At 37.1% G+C, this 12809-nt stretch overlaps 1 protein-coding gene across 3 annotated transcripts in view; it reads right to left on the bottom strand.

The window, feature by feature from the left end:
• LOC127420284 (vitamin D3 receptor A) overlaps positions 1 to 12809 on the bottom strand; it is a 77388-nt gene that overhangs the window by 23011 nt on the left and 41568 nt on the right. For all 3 annotated transcript variants that reach the window (XM_051662449.1, XM_051662451.1, XM_051662450.1), the window contains 2 exons: positions 11512 to 11659; positions 4181 to 4311 (listed from right to left, as the gene is read on the bottom strand). In XM_051662449.1, the coding sequence (XP_051518409.1) occupies positions 4181 to 4311; positions 11512 to 11659 (279 nt within the window). The remainder of the gene's footprint in view (positions 1 to 4180; positions 4312 to 11511; positions 11660 to 12809) is intronic.

Raw genomic sequence — 12809 nt, 5'->3', positions numbered from 1 at the left:
TAATTGCAAAATTGCAAAAGTGTCAAATAAACTTGATATCTTTCACATTTTTGCTTCATGTAAATGTGTCTTGTTTTTAACAGTGTTTAGGGTCATCCACAAATGAGATTATGTGAGGTGATAAAAATGTGAATCGTTTAAATATCTGGCTTAAAACACGTCATGTCTGTGGAAATGTAGTCTTTGTGTCCATGTTCGTTTCATACATTTTATATCAAAAATTCCACTTTTCATGAGCCTTTTATTGTTTTTTACTGTCTCCGGACGGTTACACCACATGACAATTTTGAATTTAAGCCCCTGAAAAATATCAAAATGATTTTGAACTCTTTCAAACATATTTTTCATGGAAAAGGTTTTTTGAGTCATGAATATCAAGATGTTTTCCCAGGGTTACTCCATTTGACCCAAAAAGTGCCATTTCATAAAAAAAGACAAAATATCTGATATTCTTTAAACAATTTACAATTAGTCCTCTGTGTTTTGTGCTTTTTGTCACATGACAACATAATGACTGCCTGTATGTTGGTTACACCACCTGACATTGATTTGGCAGACAAGTTTTAAAAAATGTTTTATAATACTTTAAAACACAATTTCTTTAAACAAAAATCCAGCTTTTCATGAGCCTTTTATTGTTTTTTACTGTCACCGGACGGTTACACCACATGACAATTTTTACTTTAAGCCCCAGAAAAATATCAAAATGACTCTGAACTCAGAAATAAAAGCTTTCAAACATATTTTTCATGGAAAAGGTTTTTTGAGTCACGAATATCAAGAAGTTTTCCCAGGGTTACTCCGTTTGACCCCATAAAAATAAAAAAAGACAAAATATCTGATATTTTATAAACAATTTACAATTAGTCAGGAGCGTCCTCTGTGTTTTGTGCTTTTTGTCACATGACAACATAATGACTACCTGTATGTTGGTTACACCACCTGACATTGATTTGGCAGACAAGGTTTAAAAAAAAAATGTATTATACTTTTAAAAAACAATAAAAAAAAAAAATCCGCTTTTCATGAGCCTTTTATAGTTTTTTACCGTCACCGGACAGTTACACCACATGACAATTTGTACTTTAAGCCCCTGAAAAATATCAAAATGACTCTGAACTCAGAAACTTAAAACATGTTCATCATAACAGAGATGTATTCCAGTAATTATTCTGTTTGAATTGCATTTTTTTACATAATTTTTGATTAACTTAATAGATTCGTACAAAAAAATAAGCATCACTTAATTGACTTTTTGCACTGTAAGCTGGAATGAATTTGACAGCGTTATTCTGCAAAGATGCTTCAGGCTATTAAAGAATTAACTTGTTTACATTAAACAGTTCCAACAGCAAAAAAACAGATTAGACTTATTCAATTATCCAATCAAATGATTTAAACGTCAATTTAACGAATCCTTGTGACGGGCCAATCAGAGACAGAGTGATATAAAAGTAGGAGAATTGTTATTGTTTATCGCAATGTTCTAGAATGTCTTGACATCACAATGTTCTAAAGGGTGAGATCAACGTCTCATTGGCTCACACAAAGCTACAACACAATTCTGACCTGTTGTCCTAAGCCGACCGCATAACGCACACAAAGAGGCTCTTTTATGCCTCAATTGTATCCGTTTTCTCTTAAAGTAGCGATCTGCCTCACACACAACTCCCACCCTACGTCTGAATGAAAATCTGGGTCGACTCATTGTGCAACTACACGGAGAAAAAGCATCATTGTTGGCCATCGTTCTCTCTCTCAGTTACACACTTCAAAATACACGCCGAGTTTTTCCCCCCGGGTGAACTGTGCTCACATGAGAGAACCTGTTGGTCAATATGTGTTTTTTATTAGATGTAAATACTATTTGTACATTTAAATAAAGTAGAAATATTTATTAGTGGTGTTTGCTAATGCAATCATCATCAGTTCTGCTATTACTTTACGAAGTGGACAGTTAATGATAGTACATACATTTGCTAAAATTTAAATGAACTTTTATTTGCATTATACTTTTTTGAGCCTGCGGTGCTGTTTAACCCTTTAACCTCGGTGTCATGCCATGTGTCACATGTCACTGGAAAGCTCTCAAAGAGTAGAATACAACCAGCCTATTTGTTTTACTCACTGACAAAAATATAGCGAGTAATAGCTAAGTATATGTCTTTGACATACATGTTACATGTAGCAGGCGTTGCTTATAAGCTGCATTTTCACTTATAACTTCACAAAAAAATAAACAGATTACTTAGAGCAAAGGAGCCCGCATACAATATAATCGGATGCATAGGTCATTCGATAATTCACATGAAGCACAATGTGCACACAACACATAATGTGCTATCTGGCTAAAACACGTTAGCTTTCCTGGATCAGATGACTTCATCGGACATGGTGTAGTACATTGTCCAGTGTCAACCAATCGTATTAGGATTCAGATCGCAGCAACTAGAGGTGGAAGTCATCCAAATATGGGCAGAGAGCATTGTTCACTGTAATTACATATGGCCACCAGGAGATGGCGCCAAGCACATGACACAGATTCAATGATGACTCAGATGGCACAGAATGAAACTGAATGAGATCTCATTACTCATGACTGCATGCTTTGGAGAGAGAGCAAACCTTCAGTCATTGTTGTGTAATTAGTTATTATGTACAATTATTATGTTTTATTTGTTTGGGGAGGCTTTTGGTCACATGGAGACGTTTTTGGACACTATGATAAATAATATTTGTAATGCTATAACTTTTGATTGCTTTGTAATATCAACACAACCTTTTACTCAGATATGCGTGACATGAATGGGAACAAATACGTTTTTTGGAGCTATCTTATTTACACCCAGACATATGTCAAATAAAAAGATAAGAAAAAAAGAACATTTTTGGTTTGATTTTTCAGCAGTTTCTTTGGCTGAGAGTCTTATAATTTATCATAATCTATATCATTCAAAAAAAAAAAAAGTTTTCTTTAAAATGATACCAAACTATTTTTTTTTTTCGTGTTATAAGCATTTAATTTTGGGTATGCCACTGAAACAGGAAATCTTTAAAAACACCTTCAGAGCTTAAAGGGTTAAAATAGACCGGACTATAGTTGTGGTAACATGATGAAACGCAACAACAAAGCAAACTGCGATTGGTCGTTTAAGTGTCTCTGACAGCTCATTTACATCTAAGCAGGCGATTGTCGGCGACGTTGCCGCTCGCAAAACTAACCGGCCAAACAGGGAAATGCATCGGCCGATAATTTAAAAATACAAAATATTGGCCGATATCTTGGCTTTGGCGATATATCTGTCAGCCACTAGTTGATACTCCAAAAATAACATAAACATAATAAAGATCACACAAATTTAGCTATTAAATGTACAAATTCCCCCAGTAAAAATCACTGAAATTTATGCACTTCATCCATAAATGTTATTTTATAGAATATAGCAAAACAGGGGCCGGATTTACGAAACGTTCGTTAGAAGAAAATTCTTCTTAATTACCATTATTGGCTTTGCCGATAAATCAGTCGACCACTAGAAGATATTTGAAAAATAACGTAGACCATTTTCTTCTTAATTTCAAACTTAAGAAAAAAAAAAGTTACGAATATTTTGTAATTCCAAAAAAAAGCCAGAAAAACGGTTGTTATTTTATTAAGATCTTAAGAAAAAACGTAAGAATTCAAATTCTCAAAAATTGTCGTAAATAACATTTTAAAGTTAGAATAACCTCACAGTTGTCTTACATCCCAAAACAGCACTTAGGAACTTTCCTAAGAACATTCTTATTTTATTTTTTTTTTAAATCAAAGCACACCGGAGTGTTTGTTCAACTTTTGGCAATTTCATGTCCCAAGGGTTGTTTTTATGAAATTCGGAAAACAGTGAATTGTCATTCTGACAGGTGCTGCATTCTTTTGAATATATTAGGGGTCGTTCACACGGGACGCGCTCTTGAATTTAAAACAGCTACACAGCACAATTGAATGGAACTGCCTTTGAAATGACGCCGTGTCTCGAAAACACAATGCCATGTCGAGTCGGCTTGGTGACCCCTAAGAGAGCTCTGGTTGGGGTCGTGACCCTGTGCTTTAAGGGATGTGATGTCATTGAAACTGAGCTGAAGTCCAAAAATGTGTGTAACACAGATGTCACATGATGGCTGAGAAAATCTCACTCACATTCTTTCATCATGCCGATGTCCACACAGCGTTTCAGACGGCACGCCTGACAGTGACGCCGGTTGTCTTTGGTGATGGTGCAGTTTCCGTTGAACGGGCAGGTAAAGCTCGCCTTACGCTTCATACTGCGCCTGGCAGAGAGAGAGAGAGAGAATTAACATTATACATAAATGCCAAATTTTAAATGCATTCATCGTACATTTTACAACAATCATACACAACTTTCATTTAAAAGCCACAACGTTATTCAATTATTAATTCCAGTTATTATAACAAATCACCATGACTACCTCTTCCTGAACAAATGATTCTTTTGAGTCGGTTCTTTTGAATCAACAGCACAAAACATTCAACGCAACTAGTGTAGTCCGATTCCCAAACAAATGATTCTTATGAGTCGGTTCTTTTGAATCAACAGCGCGAAACATACAGCGCGGCCTGTGTAGTCTGATTCCTGAACAAATGATTCTTTTGAGTCGGTTCTTTTGAATCTACAGCATACAGCACGACCAGTGTAGTCCGATTCCTGAACAAATGATTCTTGTGAGTCGGTTCTTTTGAATCTACGGCGTGAAATATACAGTGCAACCAGTGTAGTTCGATTCCTGAACAAATGATTCTTGTGAGTTAGTTCTTTTGAATCAACAGCGCGAAACATACAGCACGGCCAGTGTAGTCTGATTCCCGAACAAATGATTCTTATGAGTCAGTTCTTTTGAATCAACAACGCGAAACTTACAGAATGGCCAATGAAGTCCGATTTCTGAACAAATGATTCTTTTGAGTTGGTTCTTTTGAATCAACAGCACGAAACATTCAATGCGACCAGTGTAGTCTGATTCCCAAACAAATTATTCTTGTGAGTCGGTTCTTTTGAATCAACAACGCGAAACTTACAGCATGGCTAGTGTAGTCCGATTCCTGAACAAATTATTCTTATGAGTCGGTTCTTTTGAATCAACAGCACGAAACATTCAGCGCGACCAGTGTAGTCTGATTCCTGAACAAATGATTCTTATGAGTCAGTTCTTTTGAATCAACAACGCGAAACTTACAGCATGGCTAGTGTAGTCCGATTCCTGAACAAATTATTCTTTTGAGTCGGTTCTTTTGAATCAACAGCACGAAACATTCAGCGCGACCAGTGTGGTTTGATTCCCAAACAAATGATTCTTATGAGTCGGTTCTTTTGAATCAACAACGCGAAACTTACAGCATGGCTAGTGTAGTCCGATTCCTGAACAAATGATTCTTATGAGTCGGTTCTTTTGAATCTACGGCGTGAAATATACAGTGCGGCCAGTGTAGTCTGATTCCCAAACAAATGATTCTTATGAGTCGGTTCTTTTGAATCAACAGCGCGAAACATACAGCGCGGCCCGTGTAATCTGATTCCTGAACAAATGATTCTTATGAGTCGGTTCTTTTGAATCAACAGCGCGAAACATACAGCACGGCCTTTGTAGTCTGATTCCTGAACAAATGATTCTTTTGAGTTGGTTCTTTTGAATCCACACTCTTATGAGCTAGAGTTTTTAATGTATTTTGCATACTGAGGCTTGTAAAACTTCAATCAGAGTAATTACTGGATGGCGGTTGACATGACAATGTGTAGTTTAAGATACACAAACATTTCCCAATATTTTTTCTTTAAAAGAACTAAAAGAATCGTTAATGGAACAAGAGATGATAAGAACATTCCTTATGATTCCTATACCTATTAAAAATAAAAAACAAAACACTTATTTTATTAGCACACAAAATAGACTCAACAATCATCTACGAACACACAGCAGCTGTGTTTACAGTAAACATCTCACTATCATCTGTAAACACACGTAAACAAACCTATCGAACAGAGCAAACAAGCATTCGTTTAACACTGATAACGATTACATGATCGACTCCAATCAAACACGTCACACTGATGACACAGAGCGTTTCATTTCACTAAAGTGAACATGTTTAAATCAATCAGTATTTTCAGGTGTCATATGATGAAAAACATTGAGGTAATTATTCACTGATAATCTTTGCACAGCTCTCAAATATCATGGCGATCTAAAATTAAGCATTTTTGATTTTCTTAAAGAGACAGTCATTAAGAGCAGCACAATCAAATGTAACATAACAATCAAGATATCGTCAAACGTTTTAATTAAACCACAAAAAAACTGCGATTTAATTGAATGATCACATGCCGCGTGGCTTGTGATGCGCTGTTTTCAGCACTTTCAGAGTGGTTTTCCATCATTGTGAACACTTGCGTGTTGCAGGTTCAAGCATTCGCACAGTTCAAAAACATTTTAACCGCGACGACTTATTATACAAATATAAAAACGTTAAACAAAAGGGGTGAAAGTAAACCGACTGTAACTGTAAAATACACACTTTTAGTTTCCCGCCAAAATAAAAGTTCCAGATTCAGACGTCATTCTATTATTAAAAAAACGTCAATTAAATAAAATCATATTTGATTTGATCGTGTATAACATGGTTTAGAATAGAACTGTGAGAACTTTATCAGATGTTATAAATATATAAACAGTGCTGTGAAAAAGTATTTGCCCCCTTCCTGATTTCTTCTGGGGTTTTATTTTATTTTATTTTTATACTAAATTGTTTTAGATCTTCAAACGAGATATAAAACAAAGGCACCCTGAGTAAACACAAAATACAGTTTTCAAATATATATATATTTTTATTGAAGCAAAAAAAAGTTATTTAACACCTTTATCAGCCATGTGAAAAACTAACTGCCCCCTAAAACTTAATAGCTGGTTGTGCCACCTTTAGCAGCAACAACTGCAACCAAACACTTCCGGTAACTGGAGATCAGACTTTCACAACGCTGTGCATTGGAGGGTTTGAGCATGAGCTGCTCGTTTAAGGTCCTGCCACAGCATCTCAATCGGGTTCAAGTCAGGACTTTGACTAGGCCACTCCAGAACTTTAATTTTGCTTCTTTTGAGCCATTCAGAGGTGGACTTACTCCTATACTTTGGATCATTGTCTAAGTTGTGCTTGAGCTTCAACTCACGGACTGATGACCGGAATTCCCTCAATTATTGCAAGTCACCCTGAAGCAGCAAAGCATCCCCACACCATCACACTCCCACCTCCATGCTTGACCGCAGGTATGATGTTCTTTTTGTGGAATTCTGTGTTTGATTTACTCCAGATGTAACGGGACCCGTCTCCCAAACAGTTCCACTTTCGACTCATCAGTCCACAGAACATTCTCCCAAAAGATTTGAGGATCATCAAGGTGTGTTTTGGCAAAATTCAGACGAGCCTTAATGTTCTTCTGGGTTAGCGGTGGTTTCCGCCTCGCCACTCTTCCATGGATGGCATGTTTGGCCAGTGTCTTTCTGATGGTGGAGTCATGAACAGTGAGCTTTATTGATGCGAGAGAGGCCTGCAGTTTCTTGGATGTTGTCCTTGGCTTTTTTGTGACTTCCTGGATGAGTCGTCTTTGTGCTCCTGGAGGAAATTTGGAAGGTCGGCCACTTCTGGGATGGTTCACTACTGTGCCAAGTGTTCTCCATTTGGAGATAATGGCTCTCACTGTGGTTCTTCCGAGTCCCAGAGCTAACCCTAAAGGCCCAAATATATTTAAAATGAAATAGAAGAACGAACGGGTGTGACGTCATTTAGAACAAGATCTGGTCAAAAAGACGGTGGTTTTGCATTTGTTTTGGTGGTCTGTAACAGCTCGCACTTTTAGGAAAACATCTCAATATCTGAACCGACTGCTCAATATCTTACCCCCATTGGTTCATGTCATCGGTGACCTGGAGCTCCACCTAACAATGCGACAGCTCATTCTGTTTATGTTGTTCAGTCACTCAAAATCAGTCAACAAGAACACACCGGTGTGTAGATTTATTAGCAAGCTGGTGCAAATTTACCTACATCTGTACGATCGTTCGTGTAGAGAAAATTTCAAAGACCATATCATGCAATTTTTTGTTTTGTTTAATTAGTCTACAAATGGAGTCAAATCTACCCAAATACTCTAAAGTGCCCATTCACTCATGTGCCATCTGCAGTGAAAGCCATTCTGCCCAAAGACATGCCTATCACCATTACTGTAACTTATTGTGGATTTTTTGCCCCAAGCCCACCTTAATTTCTGACCCTGCTATATATATATATATATATACACACACACACATCGATCAGCCACAACATTAAAACCACATGCCTAATATTGTGTAGGTCCCCCTCGTGCCGCCAAAACAGCGCCAACCCGCATCTCAGAATAGCATTCTATAAACACTTAATTACTGATTGATATATACAGATATATCAAATATCATCAATAGGCTGAAAAATATCAAGATATATATATTTTTTGTAGCCATATCGCCCAACCATAATTCTGGTTCAGTTTCCATCCAGTTTTTGCGATACACACGTCCTGTTATATTTGATTGCTTTGTCGTATCAACACAAAACGATTCTCAGATACAGCTGACATGATTGGGAATAAAACAAAAGCAGTTTTTCGGGGCCACCTTATTTAAACCCAGAGATACAGTATATAATGTCAAATAAGAAAAAAGTACATTTCTGGGGGGGTCTGGGTATCTCAGCGAGTATTGACGCTGACTATCACCCCTGGAGTTGCGAGTTCGAATCCAGGACGTGCTGAGTGACTCCAGCCAGGTCTCCTAAGCAACCAAATTGGTCCGGTTGCTAGGGAGGGTAGAGTCACATGGGGTAACCTCCTCGTGGTCGTGATTAGTGGTTCTCGCTCTCAATGGGGCGTGTGGTAAGTTGTGTGTGGATCGTGGAGAGTAGCATGAGCCTCCACATGCTGTGAGTCTCCGCGGTGTCATGCACAACGAGTCACGTGATAAGATGCGCGGATTGACGGTCTCAGAAGCGGAGGCAACTGAGATTCGTCCTCCACCACCCGGATAAACCGCACCACCATGAGGACCTATTAAGTAGTGGGAATTGGGCATTTCAAATTGGGGAGAAAAATATAAAAATGAAAATAAAAACTCTGTCCACCTAAGAATGTGTGTCTTTATAACTTTTGGTATAACACGACTCCATAGCCCTGTTATTTATCTGTCTCTGTACACTTGTTATGATTTATTAGTCGTCATTGAAGCTAATTATTCCTTCCATATCCATGTCTATTTTTATGAGCCTATATGAATTATTTTGGCACTTTTGTTTAATCCCCTTGGTGCTGAATGTTATTTCTCTTTTTTTGTCTGTTCTGAAAACTTGCGTCTGTTATTACAATACAATAAAGAAGAAGCACGTTTTTTCTGGTGTCTTCTCGTTGGCCAACACCCACTTCAGACACGCGAAGAACTTATAATATGTCTGAATAATGCAGATTTTTTGTTTTTGTTTTTTGCCAAAAGAGCCACGAGCGGATTTTTCAAATATTCTCCTTTTGTGTTCCACAGAAGAAAGTCGTATAGGTTTGGGACAACATGAAGCAATTCTATTAAGACACGTTAGATGGAAAAGCAAGCAGAAAAGCATGAGAAACAATCCTAAATCTGCCATTTTTAAAACTCCACCCGCGTGTTTCTGGAGTTCAGCTGCAGTCATGCATGAAGGTAAAACTTTATTTTATCTGCGTCAGTGTGAATCGAGCACCACAGCCCTTTTCCAGTCTTAGTCATTTTGAATGAAACTACTAATCTGCTCTCAGACCAGTAGACAAACTAAAACAAACTATAAAACCATTAAGTTACATAAGCATCTGGCAGATATTTATCAGCACAGTTATAAAACAATAGTTCTAATGAATTACAGACATCAGCGTTCCTCTAGTGCGAGAAACCCTCTCCAGAATAGCAAACCCGTCTGCTCTGATGGTCACGGATGAACGACTGACCTTCGGGTGGATTTACAGGACAAAATGAACAGCGTCCTAACCAGTTTCCAGCGTCAAGTAATTCTTCTCTCCTCATTAAAAGCAAAAAAGATGCTCGAAGTGACAAACGTTAGAACATATTTGATGTTTCTATGTTTTCTTTCTTCTTTGAAACCCAAATGAAGATGTTTTGAAGAACTTTCTCATGGTTCTTTTCAATAAAAATAAAGCATACAGTGTTCAGGGACTGTCAAGTTCCAAAAATGGCTAAAAAAGCACCATAACAATTTTAAAAGAAGTCCATTTGACTCTTGTGCTACATTTCAAGTTTTCTGAAGTGATATGGTAACATTGTGTGAGGAACAGACCCAAAACTCTCTGTATCTTGCAAATCTCATTCATGCATGCACATTTTCAAACTTGCATTAAAACATGTGACAAATTTGACGTCACTGAAACCAAAGTACATTGGGGTTATTCCATGTCAAATCAAACAAATGACAGAAACTTCCCTGGCTGAAATTTTAGATTTTGTTCATACTTTTTCTGATGAAAGTTAAACATAAATAATAATTAAAGCCAAAATATGAATTGCCACGGACCAATATTTACCGAGTAATCCATTATTTTGTAGAGGCGGGTAAAAATGACAATTTTCGCCTTTGAATTTGGAGCAAAACTACAGGTCAAAAAAACACCCTTAGAAAGGTGTCAGCATCATTATTTTATTTTTACACAGAGATAGGTAGATCTATTTCTAAAAGCAGTTGACTTCAGCACCTCTCGTTGCATTATACGTCAAAGGTAAGAGTCCAAAAATGGGAAAAAACACAATTTTGTGTCATTTTTCCAAAGTCTGAGTGTCTATAACTCCAGAAGTATTAAAGATATCTTAATATCCTTTTAGATTCTGGTTCACAACAAACTTTTCTTTTTGCAACTTGATTTTTAAGACCCTATATGGTTAAATCCCAGAGATATGGGGCTCTCAATGTGGCTCTATATGTAAATTTCACACATTTTCAATGGTCGAAAACCAAACGTGGGTCACATGGTATGAAGCTAGTTTTTGTTGTCCAACAAAACAAAAGTCTGAAGTACAAATAGTGTTAAAAAACTAGAAATGTACCATTGTCAAAATGTCAAAATGTCCACTTTTAGAGTCCAAAAATACACCATTATTAAGAATAAGCGACACACGTGGCTCTTCAGTTAGAGTACTAATCGATGTATTTCTTTCACCAGTTAAAAAAAATATTCAAAAACACAATTTTGAGCTGGCGACCTCTAGTCGAGTTGACATGGAATGACCCATTTGTTCTCATGTCTCGTAACTGAAAGAAAGATTCTTCAAAACATCTATTGTGTTCAAGAGAAGAATGAAAGTCATCTGAAAAGTCTATTTTAATTTAACCTGACTCTACACATGTGAGTAGTCTAATCCTGGTCTTTAAACAGGCAGCTGTGCAGGTGAGATGTTTACCTGAAGAATCCCTTGCAGCCCTCACAGGTCATGGCGTTGAAGTGGAATCCGGTGGCCTTGTCGCCACACACACCGCAGATCCGCGGCGCGTTCCGGTCAAACTCATCCTGACCCGTCGCAGACGTGCTTACGGCCATGGAATCCATCACTGTCAACACAGACGGTGAGAAATCACGTCAATCTCACAAAACAATCAACACTAGTACAGCTTTTTCCACGTTACGGTGTGTTCATGGTCTCGACACCTGATCTACTGATTCATTTCACATATGCAACGCTGTACTGATGAATCACCAACAAAGACGAGAGCCGCGATTGGCTAAGCAATCAGTGACTGAGTCACAGAATCTACGCATGAAAAGGTTAGTATGTTTTGATAAACACATCAGTTATTACATATGAATGATACAGAGAGAGAGAGAGAGAGAGCTCAATGAATAGCACCTAACAGAAACAGTAAATTGATCTTACATCCACAACAAGGTTGCCACCAACTCAAGCTTTTCCATTCTATTGTTAAATTCTATTGCATCCAAACCTAATCAATCCTATCCTTATTCCATCTATCCAATCTGAACCAATCCTACCGATCCCATTTTTATTTCTATATGATCCTGTTGTATTAAATTCTCTCCTATTTTCCCTAATTAATCCAATTTCTATTTCTATATGATCCTGTTATATTCAATTCCATCCTATTTCTATTCTCTTCAATTTGATCCAATCCTTTCCAGTCTTTTTTCTATCTGATCCAGTTATATTCAATTCAATCACATTTCTATTCTATCTGATCCAATCCTATCCAAAGCTATTTCTATCTGATCCTGTTGTATTCAATTCTCTCCTATTTTCTATTCAATCCTTATTAAACCATTTCTATTTCTATATGATCGTTACATTCAATTCTATTCTATTTCTATTCAATCCTAATTGATCAATTTCTGTCTATATGATCCTGTTACATTCAATTCCATCCTATTTCTATTCTCTTCAATTTGATCCAGTCCTTTCCAGTCCTATTTCAATCTGATCCTGTTACATTCAATTCCATCCTATTTCTATTCTCTTCAAATTGATCCAGTCCTTTCCAGTCCTATTTCAATCTGATCCTGTTATATTCAATTCCATCCTATTTCTATTCTCTTCAATTTGATCCAGTCCTTTCCAGTCCTATTTCAATCTGATCCTGTTATATTCAATTCCATCCTATTTCTATTCTCTTCAATTTGATCCAGTCCTTTCCAGTCCTATTTCAATCTGATCCTGTTGTATTCAATTCTATCCTATTTCTATTTGAT

This window comes from Myxocyprinus asiaticus, chromosome 29 (genome assembly GCF_019703515.2).
Source record: "Myxocyprinus asiaticus isolate MX2 ecotype Aquarium Trade chromosome 29, UBuf_Myxa_2, whole genome shotgun sequence".
Classification (NCBI taxonomy): domain Eukaryota; kingdom Metazoa; phylum Chordata; class Actinopteri; order Cypriniformes; family Catostomidae; genus Myxocyprinus; species Myxocyprinus asiaticus.
This window is presented reverse-complemented; position numbering and strand designations above follow the sequence as displayed.